The following is a 15,863-nucleotide window of genomic DNA, read 5'->3' as shown; positions in this document are numbered from 1 at the left end:
GTAAGGTGGCCTGGGCCGACTGGGGAGAGATTTGGAGTTTATAGGGGGCCTTGGGAGATCTGTGGCTGGGGTAGTTTGGGAAGGCCTGGTGTTGCCAGGGAGTGTGTTTGTATGTGTTACGAACCCCTTTCGCCCTGCAGTCTAGGGGGGGTTGGCAACGAGACCGTAACATAAATCATGCAAATTATAATCGTGACAAGTAACAGTGAGAACAAAAACCATAGACAACTGAAATCTACTGTCAAACACTAAAGGTTTATTTGTAAACACACGGTAATGGGGTGTGAGAAAAGGGGCTGAGCTGGACCCAAGCAAAGAAACAATAAGCCAAAAACACCCCTAAGCTAGACTAGCCTATTTCAAGAACAGTTAGCTAACTAACCAAAAATACAGAGGGTGGTCCGCCCATTTCTAACTAGGGTACTTAGACACAGTATTCCTACGGGTAATGTATGCCCATGGGCGACTTGTCTTGGTACCCCCTTTTCCCACCAAACAACAAAACTCACAGGATTACCGGACAAATGTGACATGCAGTAGAGAGGTAGAGAGAGAGAGAGAGAGAAAAAATTGATCAGAAAACAACTGACTGGGTTTTTAAACCAAGGGAAAGGGGCTGTGATTGGGTGAGGAAAGGGGAGCAGGTGTCTTCTGATTGGGGACTGGTTGATGACTGATTGGGGAGTGATGATTGTCACCTGTGAGGGGAGAAGGAGAGAGAAGAAACACACCGGATACATACACAGGATACTTGTATTCGTAACAGTATGGCAAAACCCTGTCTCTGGCCCTGACTCAGGTGTGGAGTATTCTGGTTGAGCAATGAGACCTTGCAGCTGTGCTGTTGCACCAATTTCTCACCAACAGGAAATACCATCACCATAGTGATTTATACTGCTATTCGGTGCGACTTCGTAATACCATGCCTGTCTGACAACACATCTGTAAAATAATGCAGTTCCTTTTCATCCTACCAGTGCTGTGTGATCCTGTGTTACGTTGGCAATCAGAGTATTTACTCTAGAACTTGACAAACTAACCCTAGAGAGACTGTTTGTAATACCTAACTAAGCCTCTGTCTAAACTGTTGTTCATCATGTATCCACAGCCTGGGTTAGTTTATATAGCCCAGAGGAGAAATATTTATTGGCTTTAAGATCAGACGGTCCCTATTCGGTCACAGCAAAGTCTTCCTTTGGCATTATCAGATGGTTGTATTATTGTATATTCTCTGTATTGATGTTAAACGCATCCAAAGCTGCTTTTCTCATCATCATCATCATCATCATCATCATCATCATAACAAGATGCATTTTCTCACAGTGCAGTCTAAACTCCTGCATCCTGTAATGTTTCTTGTCACCTCTCTGTACTGCAGACCCCCAGGTGGCAGGGTTTCTCTCTGTACTTCAGACCCCCAGGTGGCAGGGTTTCTCTCTGTACTTCAGACCCCCAGGTGGCAGGGTTTCTCTCTGTACTTCAGACCCCCAGGTGGCAGGGTTTCTCTCTGTACTGCAGACCCCTAGGTGGCAGGGTTTCTCTCTGTACTTCAGACCCCCAGGTGGCAGGGTTTCTCTGTACTTCAGACCCCCAGGTGGCAGGGTTTCTCTGTACTTCAGACCCCCAGGTGGCAGGGTTTCTCTGTACTTCAGACCCCCAGGTGGCAGGGTTTCTCTCTGTACTGCAGACCCCCAGGTGGCAGGGTTTCTCTCTGTACTTCAGACCCCCAGGTGGCAGGGTTTCTCTCTGTACTTCAGACCCCCAGGTGGCAGGGTTTCTCTGTGTACTTCAGACCCCCAGGTGGCAGGGTTTCTCTGTGTACTTCAGACCCCCAGGTGGCAGGGTTTCTCTGTGTACTTCAGACCCCCAGGTGGCAGGGTTTCTCTGTGTACTTCAGACCCCCAGGTGGCAGGGTTTCTCTCTGTACTTCAGACCCCCAGGTGGCAGGGTTTCTCTCTGTACTTCAGACCCCCAGGTGGCAGGGTTTCTCTCTGTACTTCAGATCCCCAGGTGGCAGGGTTTCTCTCTGTACTCCAGACCCCCAGGTGGCAGGGTTTCTCTCTGTACTTCAGACCCCAGGTGGCAGGGTTTCTCTCTGTACTTCAGACCCCAGGTGGCAGGGTTTCTCTCTGTACTTCAGACCCCAGGTGGCAGGGTTTCTCTCTGTACTCCAGACACCCAGGTGGCAGGGTTTCTCTCTGTACTTCAGACCCCCAGGTGGCAGGGTTTCTCTCTGTACTCCAGACCCCCAGGCGGAAGGGTTTCTCTCTGTACTTCAGACCCCCAGGTGGCAGGGTTTCTCTCTGTACTCCAGACCCCCGGGTGGCAGGGTTTCTCTCTGTACTTCAGACCCCCAGGTGGCAGGGTTTCTCTGTACTTCAGACCCCCAGGTGGCAGGGTTTCTCTCTGTACTTCAGACCCCCAGGTGGCAGGGTTTCTCTCTGTACTTCAGACCCCCAGGCGGAAGGGTTTCTCTCTGTACTTCAGACCCCCAGGTGGCAGGGTTTCTCTCTGTACTTCAGACCCCCAGGTGGCAGGGTTTCTCTCTGTACTTCAGACCCCCAGGTGGCAGGGTTTCTCTCTGTACTGCAGACCCCCAGGTGGCAGGGTTTCTCTCTGTACTTCAGACCCCCAGGTGGCAGGGTTTCTCTCTGTACTTCAGACCCCCAGGTGGCAGGGTTTCTCTCTGTACTTCAGACCCCCAGGTGGCAGGGTTTCTCTCTGTACTTCAGACCCCCAGGTGGCAGGGTTTCTCTCTGTACTTCAGACCCCCAGGTGGCAGGGTTTCTCTCTGTACTTCAGACCCCCAGGTGGCAGGGTTTCTCTGTGTACTGCAGACCCCCAGGCGGCAGGGTTTCTCTCTACTCCAGACCCCCAGGCGGCAGGGTTTCTCTCTACTCCAGACCCCCAGGTGGCAGGGTTTCTCTGTACTTCAGAGCCCAAGGTGGCAGGGTTTCTCTCTGTACTGCAGAGCCCCAGGTGGCAGGGTTTCTCTCTGTACTCCAGACCCCCAGGTGGCAGGGTTTCTTTGTGTGCTTCAGACCCCCAGGTGGCAGGGTTTCTCTCTGTACTTCAGACCCCCAGGTGGCAGGGTTTCTCTCTGTACTCCAGACCCCCAGGTGGCAGGGTTTCTCTGTGTACTTCAGACCCCCAGGTGGCAGGGTTTTTCTCTGTACTGCAGACCCCCAGGTGGCAGGGTTTCTCTCTGTACTGCAGACCCCCAGGTGGCAGGGTTTCTCTCTCTGTACTTCAGACCCCCAGGTGGCAGGGTTTCTCTCTGTACTTCAGACCCCCAGGTGGCAGGGTTTCTCTCTGTACTTCAGACCCCCAGGTGGCAGGGTTTCTCTCTGTACTTCAGACCCCCAGATGGCAGGGTTTCTCTCTGTACTGCAGACCCCCAGGTGGCAGGGTTTCTCTGTGTACTTCAGACCCCCAGGTGGCAGGGTTTCTCTCTGTACGTCAGACCCCCAGGTGGCAGGGTTTCTCTGTGTACTGCAGACCCCCAGGTGGCAGGGTTTCTCTCAGATACTCAAGTAATGTGCATGGATCTCAGGTTAGGATTCAGGACATTTAGTTGGTTTGTTAGATGGTTAGACACTGTCCTTCAAGTATATATGTTTTGTGAAATTTTCAGTGGACATTTTTGAAACTAGTCCTGGTGCATAGAGTTGTATGTTTTTTTAAACTTTGCAATCATTGGTTTTTGTTTGGAATACCTTTTAAAGTGAAGAATTGGAGTCTCATCATCATTCTGTTACCATGGCATCTCTTTAGAGTCCTGCAAAGCCATGTCCCAATGCAGAGAATGCACTCCAGAGCCACGCTGTCTGCTGGTGACAGTTGCTGAGGACATTTTTAGGCCCTAGCCCCTCTGGGTGGCCTCATTAATTAGAACTACTGGTGAGGCCACACACACACTGATATCAAGTGAACACACAGACATTTATACATTCGCAGACATCTTGGCTCACTTACACATTAACACTCACACACACTCTCCCAGTCTGGATGTGTGTCAGTCAGATGCTGTATTTGTTTACTCTCCCCTATTGCCTCAGAACAGGCTGTACTACAGGCCCTGCACGCGCACACCACAGGAGGATGGTGGCACCTTAATTGGGGAAGACGTGCTTGTGGTAATGACTGGAATGGAATTAGTGGAATGGTATCAATGGTTTCCATGTGTTCGATGCCATTCCATTTACTCTGTTCCAGACATAATGATCCTTCCTCCCCTCAGCAGCCTCCACTGGCGCACACACACACACACTGATATACACAGTGAGAGAGATATCATGTAAATCTAAGCTCCAGTTCTGACAGGATCTACAGCCTGTGAACAGCTTTAGTAGAGTGGATCTGGCAGAATCTACGATCACAACCCCCATGCACCCCCGTGCAACTCATAGCAACCTCTCTCTCTAATAATAAACCTCCATTTGGGCTCCCGGCTCCTCCATGTTGCTCATATGGGCTTCATGGGAAATGCAGTGATTTGGCCCGCTGGAGGCTTTCTCTCTCTCATTTTTCTCTCGCCATCTTTCTGTCTCTCCCTCCCTCAGAAAAAGTCAGAGAGAGAGATGCTTCACCAGTTGTTGTGGAATGTAAACTGTGTAGTCAGGAATAGGCTTGGGCCTGAACGACAGAGACATGACCACATGGAAACACTCCTCTCTACTCCTCTCCTCAGTATAATCCGTATGCTGTAATCAGGGTGGCAGCTTAGTGTTTCCTGTTTTGGTCCCGCCCTCTGTCCCATTGTCCTGTCAGTCAACACCAGTAGTTCCCAGTCTGTTTCCTATGACCATTTGAATCCATTCTTTATCTGGATCAGTGGTGAGAATAGAAGGACCCATGTTGTGTATGAGTCTGAACCATCTTGCAGTAAGTCACACAGCAGCCGCTCTCACCAGCGACAGGAAGAAGGGTAAAGCCTGCCCCACACATACACTGGGGCTGGCGTCAGCTGCCAGAACCTGGTTTGGGGATGAGACTTTCCCGGGCATCTATTTGTAGAATAATGGAAACACGCAGAAGATTGGAATAGCAGAGAGGAATGCCTCTGCCCTCCTGGTTTATGGTCTGACACTCTGTGGAGAGACACATGTCCACAGTGCTCCATGCTAGAGCGACACAGGCTTACTACACACAGCACTGAGATTTGGAGCTGGGACACTGCCATGGTTTTAAAGTAATTGAAGAGGTTCTCAGCTGGACAAATAGTTTTTCTTACAGAGGATGTGTCTCCAGTAGATTTATTCTCCTGACCTTTTGGTGGTGTAGGAGTGTCATTCATTTAAGGAGGGGCAGTCAGAGCTGTAAGATGTGATGAATTTAGCCACATAAACAACGATTAATCACTCTGATGGCATAGAGCAGATAATAATAATAATAATCATAATAACAATAATAATGATAATACTTTTGTTTACATTTTTGTAAGTGTTTATTCACTAGATTAGAAATGGCAGAGATTACTTTTATCTGTTCATAATGTTTTCATATGGCAGTTCATTTTTCATTCCTTAAGCTCCCTTGAGCAAAACACTGAGTTGCTCAACTCAGCCTGTAGTGTTTCTGACTCAGATCCATGTGGTGAGCCAAACCATCTGTATCTCTCCTGGAACTGTGAAAACACAACCTGGAACTGGGAAATCACAACCTATCTCTATAGGTGACAATGTACAGAGAGAATGTGTGTGTTACAACCAGCCGTTGCGTGGACCGTGTCAATGTAAGGAATTGGAGGACCACGTTGTCTCATGCGAACGTTGAGAAATATTTATTACAAATCCATGGCCCTCAGGCTGAAAATAACACACATTGTTCTGGTGGCAATAAGTACTATGTGAACCCAGGAGACCTGAAGCTCCACCCCATAGCACCCTATAATATATATATACTTCCCCTCGGTCACAGGTTCAACTCATCACCTGTGATCAGGGATCCAGGGAGGAAAGAGAGGGAACAGGGAGAGAACAAATGAATACACAAGATAATAACATAACTCCCATTCATTCATATTTAAGAACAGATCAGTATGTAATGATGAAAGTATGCATATAACTGTATGTTGATGAAATATGGATTATGATACCAATTTAGCTACTGACCAGTGGAATAAAGGATAAACACTTAATAATATACATTCATACATCAACTCATACTCTGCCCCTTTTAGATAGAGCTGACAGGCTCCCCGTGAAGCCTCCCTTTCACTGTGTGGGTGTGTCCAGTCACCTCTGTCTGCTCTAGTCCACTGGCTGGGTGGGCTCTTAGTCTGAAAGATACACCCCTTAATGGAGGGAGGGAGGGTGACACGGAGAGGTAGGGCAAGAGAGAGAGCGTCTAGAGACAGGGTGTGTGAGAGAGTTGAGGGAGGGTGAAAGGGAATGAGAGAGACGGAGGGAGGTAGATCAGGGATCTGTGTGAAGTCAGGTCAGTCAGTCTCAGTGCTACTCAGACCATCTCTCTGGATTAGTAATCCTGCCCTTTGGATTGGATTGTTCTGGGACTGAGTGTTTGGGAAAGAGCCTGTATTTGAAGAATAGGCCTGGGGCAGGGTGTCTTGGACTGGGAGCGTGTACTAACTAGTATTTGGACTACCGAGTCGTGTCCTATGGAGGTTCAGGTCCAGAGTCGGCCGCTGCCACCCACCATCCCGGAGAATGGGGCGGCCCCTGACCCTGAACCCCACACTGTTAACGGTCATCGTCATGCCATCAGTGGGGAGGCAGAGCTGCCTGTCTCCAAGTCTCAGAGGAGACGAAGCGATGTCAAAGTCTACAAGGAGTTCTGTGACTTCTACGCACGCTTGTAAGTCCTGGAGCCAGGATACATGTTACATACTGGGGAGGAGGTGTGTGTAACAGGATGGAGTGGATCTCTGAAGTCACCTAAGTGATTCAGTGATAACATCTGACTAGTGTACATTATTTTGGGATTAAACCCACTCAGTTGATTTATTGTTTAAGGTTATCACAATTAACTGTCGTTGACCTTTGTTTGTAAAAGCGTATTGGAAATGTTAGGAATGAGAAGAATTCTGGTATTAGGATGTGAATAATTCTGGTATTATAGCAGTCTAAGGAACAGTTTGATGATCTGAATTCTATAAAGTGTTATTTGACGAACACACAGTTGGCGGGTTTCATGCTCTAGGTCATGGTACCATGGTGACGTAGTGGACAGTGGCTCAGAGACCCTGTGCTATTTTAATGTTGGGGGAGTTTGTTATGCAAAGTGAAATATGCCGGCAGGCATGAGAACTATGTGTCAGTGTGTGTGTGCATTCGTCTGTGTGTGTGTGCATTCGTCTGTGTGTGTGAAAGGAAGGTATCTAGGGGATGAGGGCAGGCTAAATATATGTGAGCTTTTTTATGTTGTGCCCCTGTGAATAGTGAGAATGGGGGTTACTCAGATAATGTTGGCCATTGGGGACAAAGTTGTCAGCATTAAAAATATATTATCAGTGAATGTTTCACATTTCAAACAAGCTTAAGTCAGTGAATATGTCTGGAATGCTAATCATTAGCAAGTCTATAAGGAAGTGAGGGTCACAGTTCGACGCTTTGACTTATTCGGGGAGGCTAAGTCCGATCCTTAGATGCCTCAGATACTCCAGCACAGACCATAGAGTATCTTTCAACCACTGGGACAGAATAGCCATTAATACTCTAGTATGGTTAATAAAACAGAAGCTCTGATGTGTGATGACAACCTGGTCATTTTCTAAACATGAGCACTAGAGACAGTTGGGGGGGGGGGAGATACCGCTCTGTCTCCCTGTGATACAAACTCACTAAGTTAGTATCAAGAAGTATTTACCAAGTAGTTCAGCACTGACTTAATAGTCGTTCTGTCTATGGGGGAAATGCTTGAGGCTTTTGTCACTTCCTTCCTGCAGGGCCAGAACAGGGCGTCTGAGTCCTTCCTTCTCTCTGATGTCACACCAGGGTCCTGACAATATGGCCCCCATACGTTCATACATTACATCAGACAGTGTGATGATAGCTGTAGAATAGCTTGACTGAACCTCTGCATTGATTCCACATCTTGTGTCAATACGTTCTGTGTGCTCTGGAATGTAGTGAGTTACTGTAGTGTTGATCCTGCTGTAGGACATACAGTTACTATATGATGAGAGCGGTAGGAAGAAAGACACAAGAGGGACATAAGATTCAGAGAAAGAAGGTCCGGTGTCTCTCTCTCTGAGGGGAGAGCAGTGCCATATATATACGCTGAACAAAAATATAAACACAACAATTTCAAAGTTACAGTTCATATAAGGAAATCAGTCAATTGAAATTCATTAGGCCCTAATCTATGGATTTCACATGACTGGGTATACAGATATGCATCTGTTGGTCACAGATACCTTAAAAAAAAAAGTAGGGGCGTGGATCAGAAAACCAGTCAGTATCTGTTGTCACCACCATTTGCCTCATGCAGTGCTACATATCTCCTTCACATAGAGTTGATCAGGCCCACTTCTCTTCGATGGCTGTGTGAAGTTGCTGGATATTGGCGGGAACTGGAACACGCTGTCATACATGTCGATCCAGAGCATCCTAAACATGCTCAATGTGTGACATGTCTGGTGAGTATGCAGGTCATGGAAGAACTGGGGCATTTTTAGCTGCCAGAAATTGTGTACAGATCCTTGTGACATGGGGCCGTGCATTATCATGCTGAAACATGAGGTGATGGCGGCGGATGAATGGCACGACAATGGGCCTCAAGATCTCGTCACGTTATGTGTGTGCATTCAAATTGACATCGATAAAATGCAATTGTTGTCCGTAGTTTATGCCTGCCCATACCATAACCCCACCACCACCATGGGGCACTCTGTTCATAATGTTGACATCAGCAAACCACTCGCCCACACAACATCCTACACGCTGTCTGCCATCTGCCCGGTACAGTTGAAACCAGGATTCATCCATGAAGAGCACACTTCTCCAGTGTGCCAGTGGCCATAGAAGGTGAGCATTTGCCCACTGAAGTTGGTTACGACACCGAACTGCAGTCACGTCAAGACCCTGGTGAGGACAACGAGCACGCAGATGCGCTTCCCTGAGATGGTTTCTGACAGTTTGTGCAGAAGCTGACCCGGTTGGCTGGTCTCAGACGATCCCGCAGGTGAAGAAGCCGGAGGTGGAAGTCCTGGGCTGGCGTGGTTACAGGTGGTCTGCGGTTGTGAGGCCTGTTGAACGTACTGCCAAATTCTCTGGAGTCGGCTTATGGTAGAGACATTTCTGGGATCGTTTTTTCAGCTCATGAAACATGTGGTGATCACCACTTTACATGTTGCATTTATATCCACATACAAAAGTATGTGGACACCCCTTAAAATGAGTGTATTCTGCTATTTCAGCCACACCCGTTGCTGACTGGTGTATTGAAGAGCTCAGTGACTTTCAAAGTTCCTAACCTTTCCAACAACGTGGCAACCTTTCCAAAATTTCTGCCCTGCTAATGCTGCCCCGGTCAACTGTAAGTGCTGTTATTGTGAAGAGGAAACGTCTAGCCGCAAAGTGGTAGGCCACACAACGCTCACAGAACGGGACCTCTGAGTGCTGAATCGCGTAGCGCATGTAAATAGTCTGTCCTCGGTTGCAACACTCACTACCGAGTTCCGAACTAGCACAAGAACTGTTAGCACAAGAACTGTTTGTCGGGAGCTTCATGAAATGGGTTTCCATGGCCCGAGAAGCCGCACACAAGCCTAAGATCACCATGCGCAACGCCAAGCATCGGCTGGATTGGTGTAAAGCTAGCCGCCATTAAACTCTGGAGCAGTGGAAACGTGTTCTCTGGAGTGATGAATCACGCTTCACCATCTGGCAGTCCGACGGACGAATCTGGGTTTGGCGGATGCCAGGAGAAGGTTACCTGCCCCAATGCATAGCGCCAACTGTAAAGTTTGCTGGAGGAGAAATAATGGTCTGGCGTTGTTTTTCACAGTTTGGGCTAGGCCCCTTGGTTCCAGTGAAGGGAAATCTTAACGCTACAGCATACAATGACATTCTAGATGATTCTGTGCTTCCAACTTTATGGCAACCGTTTGGGGAAGGCCCTTTCCTGTTTCAGCATGATAATGCCCCCATGTACAAAGCAAGGTCAATACAGAAATTATTTGTTGAGATTGGTGTGGAAGAACTTGACTGGCCTGCACAGAGCCCTGACCTCAACCCCACAACCTATTGTGGCTGAATGGAAGCAAGTCCCCACAGCAGTTTTCCAACATCTACAGTTGAAGTCGGAAGTTTGCATACACCTTAGCCAAATACATTTAAACTCAGTTTTTCACAATTCCTGACATTTAATCCTAGTAAAAATGTCCTGTCTTAGGTCAGTTAGGATCACCAGTTTATTTTAAGAATGTGAAATGTCAGAATAATAGTAGAGAGAATGATTTATTTCAGCTTTTATTTCTTTCATCACATTCCCAGTGGGTCAGAAGTTTACATACTCTCAATTAGTATTTGGTAGCATTGCCTTTAAATTGTTTAACTTGGGTCAAATGTTCTGCGTGAATTGTGGCCCATTCCTCCTTACAGAGCTGGTGTAACTGAGTCAGGTTTGTAGGCCTCCTTGCTTGCACACACTTTTTCAGTTCTGCCCACAAATGTTCTATAGGATTGAGGTCTGGGCTTTGGAAATATGCTTGGGGTCATTGTCTGTTTGGAAGACCCATTTGCGACCAAGCTTTAACTTCCTGACTGATGTCTTGAGATGTTGCTTCAATATATCCACCTAATTTTCCTTTCCTTATGATGCCATCTATTTTGTGAGGTGCACCAGTCCCTCCTGCAACGGTTGGGATGGTGTTCTTCGGCTTGCAAGCCTCCCCCTTTTTCCTCCAAAGATAACGATGGTCATTATGGCCAAACAATTCTATTTTTGTTTCATCAGACGAGAGGCCATTTCTCCAAAAAGTACGATCTTTGTCCCCATGTGCAGTTGCAAACCATAGTCTGGCTTTTTTTTGCTGAGCAGCCTTTCAGGTTATGTTGATATAGGACTCGTTTTACTATAGATACTTTTGTACCTGTTTCCTCCAGCATCTTCACAAGGTCCTTTACTGTTGTTCTGGGATAGATTTGCACCTTTCGCACAAAAGTACATTTATCGCTAGGAGACAGAACGCATCTCCTTCCTGAGCGGTATGATGGCTGCTTGGTCCCATGGTGTTTATACTTGCGTACTATTGTTGTACAGATGAACATGGTACCTTCAGGCGTTTGGAAATTGCTCCCAAGGATGAACCAGACTTGTGGAGGTCTGCAACTTTTTTCTGAGGTCTTGGCTGATTTCTTTAGCTTTTCCCATGATTTCAAGCAAAGAGGCACTGAGTTTGAAGGTAGGCCTTGAAATACATCTACAGGTACACCTCCAATTGACTCAAATGGTGTCAATTAGCCTATCAGAAGCTTTTTTCTGGAATTTTCCAACCTGTTTAACGGCACAGTCAACTTAGTGTATGTTAACTTCTGACCCACTGGAATTGTGATACAGTGAATTATAAGTGAAATAATCTGTCTGTAAACAATTGTTGGAAAAATTGCTTGTGTCATGCACAAAGTAGATGTCCTAACCGACTTGCCAAAACTATAGTTTGTTAACAAGAAATTTGTGGAGTGGTTGAAAAACGAGTTTTAAATGATTCCAACCTAAGTGTAAGTAAACTTCCGACTTGAACTGTAGTGGGAAGCCTTCCTTGAAGAGTGGAGGTTGTTATAGCAGCAAAGGGGGGAGGGGGGGGTGCAACTCCATATTAATGCACATGATTTTGGAATGAGACGTTTGACGAGCAGGTGTCCACATACTTTTGGTCATGTAGTGTGTGAGTTTGCGTTCATGTGTGAGCATGTGTTTCTCCTGGACACACATTGGAATTCTGACCTTTTAAACAAAGCAGCCCTCCCTCCCTCCCTCCTCCACCTCCTGCCCCTCCCTCCCTCCCTACTCCACCTCCTACCCCTCCCTCCCTCCCTCCCTACTCCACCTCCTGCCCCTCCCTCCCTCCCTCCCTACTCCACCTCCTGCCCCTCCCTCCCTCCCTCCCTACTCCACCTCCTGCCCCTCCCCCCTCGCTCCCTCCTCCACCTCCTGCCCCTCCCCCCTCCCTCCCTCCCTCCCTCCACCTCCTGCCCCTCCCTCCCTCACTCCCTCCTCCACCTCCTGCCTCCACCTCCTGCCCCTCCCTCCCTCCCTCCTCCACCTCCTGCCCCTCTCTCCCTCCCTCCATCCCTCCCTCCTCCACCTCCTGCCCCTCCCTCCCTCCCTCCTCCACCTCCTGCCCCTCTCTCCCTCCCTCCCTCCACCTCCTGCCCCTCCCTCCCTCCCTCCTCCACCTCCTGCCTCTCTCTCCCTCCCTCCCTACATCCCTCCCTCCCTCCCTCTGGGCCTCTCTCTCTCCCTCCCTCCCTCCCTCCCTCCCTCCCTCCACCTCCTGCCCCTCTCTCCCTCACTCCCTCCCTCCTGCCCCTCCCTCTCTCCCTCTCTCCCTCTCTCCCTCCCTCCCTCCCTCCCTCCCTACTCCACCTCCTGCCCCACTCTCTCTCCTTTCATGTTGTTAAGTCTGACTAATAACAACAGGCTGTTTGGAGAGACAACTCCCTGGCTGTCATTGAAAAACCCCTCTGTTACCCATTCAGTCTGGTGATGTGAACGTGGACTTGAGTTTGTGTGGGACCAGGAGTAGCAGGCTGCCCTGTAGCTCTGAGATGGGGAGAGATGCCCTTATTTGAACTAATTCTCTCCTCTCTCCTCCCTACACACACTCTGTACACAGAGTCTCTCACATACCCTTCACTATGGCTGCAAGTTCCAATTTAAACCGTTTTTGAACCTGGTGTTCCTTGGCAGGGTTTGTGCAATATTGGCTCTGATTGGGCTATACACTCACTCAGTCACTCAGTCAGTGCTGTGGCTGTACAGCGTGCATCTCTGTTGATACAGTATGTGTTAATTCAGGACAGATGGGAGGGCGCTTCTCCCTGTTTCTCAAAACACAGCATCTAGATTGTCTTTCCTTCTCCGCCTGAAGCGATGGTGTGCAGAGACAGACCAACAAACACCAGAGGTTACTGTGGGAACTGACCTGAGAATCCATATGTGTGTGTGAGGGAATGTGTGTGATCTCAGCTCACTCATTTCCCCCCACCCTGATATCCAAACCCTGAATACAGCCTCCAGCTGGGTGTGTTGTGTCAGAGAGAAACTATTCTTTCTGTATGATGGGTGCTTCAGCCGTGGTGTGGCTGCTGATAAAACCTTGCCAAGAGGGTTCTACATTGTGACGTTACTCAATTACCTGTTCTTTCCCTTTTTTAGAAAAGAGAAAAGGGATACTCAAGATAACTCTCGCCCCCTTTCTCTCTCTCTCCTCTCAGCAACATGGCCAATGCCCTGGCCAATGCGATGTGTGAGCGCTGTAAGAGTGGCTTTGCCCCGGCGGAGAAGATCGTCAACAGTAACGGGGAGCTGTACCATGAGGGGTGCTTCGTCTGTGCTCAGTGCTTCCAACAGTTCCCCGAAGGTCTCTTCTATGAGGTGACATTCTCTTACGTTACCGCTGTCACCATCATATCCTCTCTGTCTTCTCTTCCTCTCACCATCATACCCTCTCTGTTCCCTCTCACCATCATATCCTCTCTGTCTTCTCTTCCTCTCACCATCATACCCTCTCTGTTCCCTCTCACCATCATACCCTCTCTGTTCCCTCTCACCATCATACCCTCTCTGTTCCCTCTCACCATCATATCCTCTCTGTTCCCTCTCACCATCATACCCTCTCTGTTCCCTCTCACCATCATTCCCTCTCACCATCATACCCTCTCTGTTCCCTCTCACCATCATACCCTCTCTGTTCCCTCTCACCATCATTCCCTCTCTGTTCCCTCTCACCATCATTCCCTCTCACCATCATACCCTCTCTGTTCCCTCTCACCATCATACCCTCTCTGTTCCCTCTCACCATCATACCCTCTCTGTTCCCTCTCACCATCATATCCTCTCTGTTCCCTCTCACCATCATACCCTCTCTGTTCCCTCTCACCATCATACCCTCTCTGTTCCCTCTCACCATCATACCCTCTCTGTTCCCTCTCACCATCATATCCTCTCTGTCTTCTCTTCCTCTCACCATCATATCCTCTCTGTCTTCTCTTCCTCTCACCATCATACCCTCTCTGTTCCCTCTCACCATCATACCCTCTCTGTTCCCTCTCACCATCATACCCTCTCTGTTCCCTCTCACCATCATACCCTCTCTGTTCCCTCTCACCATCATATCCTCTCTGTTCCCTCTCACCATCATATCCTCTCTGTTCCCTCTCACCATCATACCCTCTCTGTTCCCTCTCACCCATCTCATCCTATACATTGTCCAGCCTGAAATAAACCCTAAGCCCCTTGTCTTAGAGACAATTATTGCATTAGCCTCCCTCCTGTCACAAATTCAATATTACGTATAGTGTATTAGCTGGATCGACTCCCAAACTCACAGCACTCCGCCCAATGCATTACTGGCCCATTAGAGGCTTGTCTGGCTGGTCAGTGGCCAGCAGAATAGACAGGAGGTTAGACACATCCAGCTGACCCTAGGGATCCCAGAGCTCTTCTCTGAAAGGGAGATCAAAGCCACAGACAGATCTGTAGAGGCACAGGTGTATCTATGACTACCGTTCTAATCAATGACTGGTTCTGATGCTTATGTTCTGTATTGATTGATCCAGAAGCACATAGACTGTAACTAATAAAATAAGATCATCATGTATTTTCTGACTGTAAGACAACAGTTGCCTTCCCGGCAGCCCATCCAGACTACACCTAAACTATATTGAAACTAACTTTTTTTCCTGCAGTTTGAGGGCAGGAAGTACTGCGAGCACGACTTCCAGATGTTGTTTGCTCCCTGCTGCCACCAATGTGGTGAGTACAGGAACTGCACCTACACAGCAGCATTAGATTAGATTTTAATGTAGTCACATGCACAGGGTTGCAGATGTAGTTGCAGTGTAGAGTGAAATTCTTAAGCTCCAACGGTGCAGGCGTGAATTAAACAAAATAATATATATATATATATATATATATATATATATATATATATATATATATATATATATATATATATACTACCGTTCAAAAGTTTGAGGTCACTTAGAAATGTCCTTGTTTTTGAAAGGAAAGCATATTTTTGGTCCGTTTAAAATAACATCAAATTGATCAGAAATATAGTGTAGACATTGTTAATGTTGTAAATGACTATTGTAGCTGGAAACGGCAGATTTTTTTATGGAATATCTACATGAGCGTACAGAGGCCCATTATTAGCAACCATCACTTCTGTGTTCCAATGGCACGTTGTGTTAGCTAATCCAAGTTTATCATTTTAAAAGGCTAATTGATCATTAGAAAACCCTTTTGCAATTATGTTAGCACAGCTGAAAACTGTTGTCCTGATTTAAAGAAGCAATAAAACTGGCCTTCTATAGACTAGTTGAGTATTCTTTAGACTAGTTGAGGCCCCGGTGCACAACTGAGCAAGAGGAGAAGTACATTAGAGTGTCGAGTTTGAGAAACAGACCCCTCACAAGTCCTCAACTGGCAGCTTCATTAAATAGTACCCGCAAAACACCAGTCTCAGCGTCAACAGTGAAGAGGCGACTCCGAGTTGCAATGAAAAAGCCATATCTCAGACTGGCCAATAAAAATAAAAGATTAAGATGGGCAAAAGAACACAGACACTGGACAGAGGAACTCTGCCTAGAAGGCCAGCATCCCGGAGTCGCCTCTTCACTGTTGACGTTGAGACTGGTGGTTTGCGGGTACTATTTAATGAAGCTAACAGT

The 15,863-nt window shown here is 47.6% G+C and overlaps 1 protein-coding gene across 8 annotated transcripts in view; it reads left to right on the top strand.

Annotated features, from left to right (window-relative positions):
• LOC115161062 (LIM and senescent cell antigen-like-containing domain protein 1) overlaps positions 1–15,863 on the top strand; it is a 39,329-nt gene that overhangs the window by 10,763 nt on the left and 12,703 nt on the right. For 5 of the 8 annotated variants that reach the window (XM_029711770.1, XM_029711768.1, XM_029711772.1 and 2 more), the window contains exons 2-3: positions 13,404–13,563; positions 14,877–14,943. In XM_029711770.1, the coding sequence (XP_029567630.1) occupies positions 13,404–13,563; positions 14,877–14,943 (227 nt within the window). Of the gene's footprint in view, positions 1–6,374; positions 6,817–13,403; positions 13,564–14,876; positions 14,944–15,863 lie in introns of those variants that run through there. The other 3 variants (XM_029711766.1, XM_029711765.1, XM_029711767.1) reach the window with 3 other exon arrangements.

The sequence above is a fragment of the Salmo trutta genome, chromosome 24 (assembly GCF_901001165.1).
Source record: "Salmo trutta chromosome 24, fSalTru1.1, whole genome shotgun sequence".
Taxonomy (NCBI): Eukaryota; Metazoa; Chordata; class Actinopteri; order Salmoniformes; family Salmonidae; genus Salmo; species Salmo trutta.
This window is presented reverse-complemented; position numbering and strand designations above follow the sequence as displayed.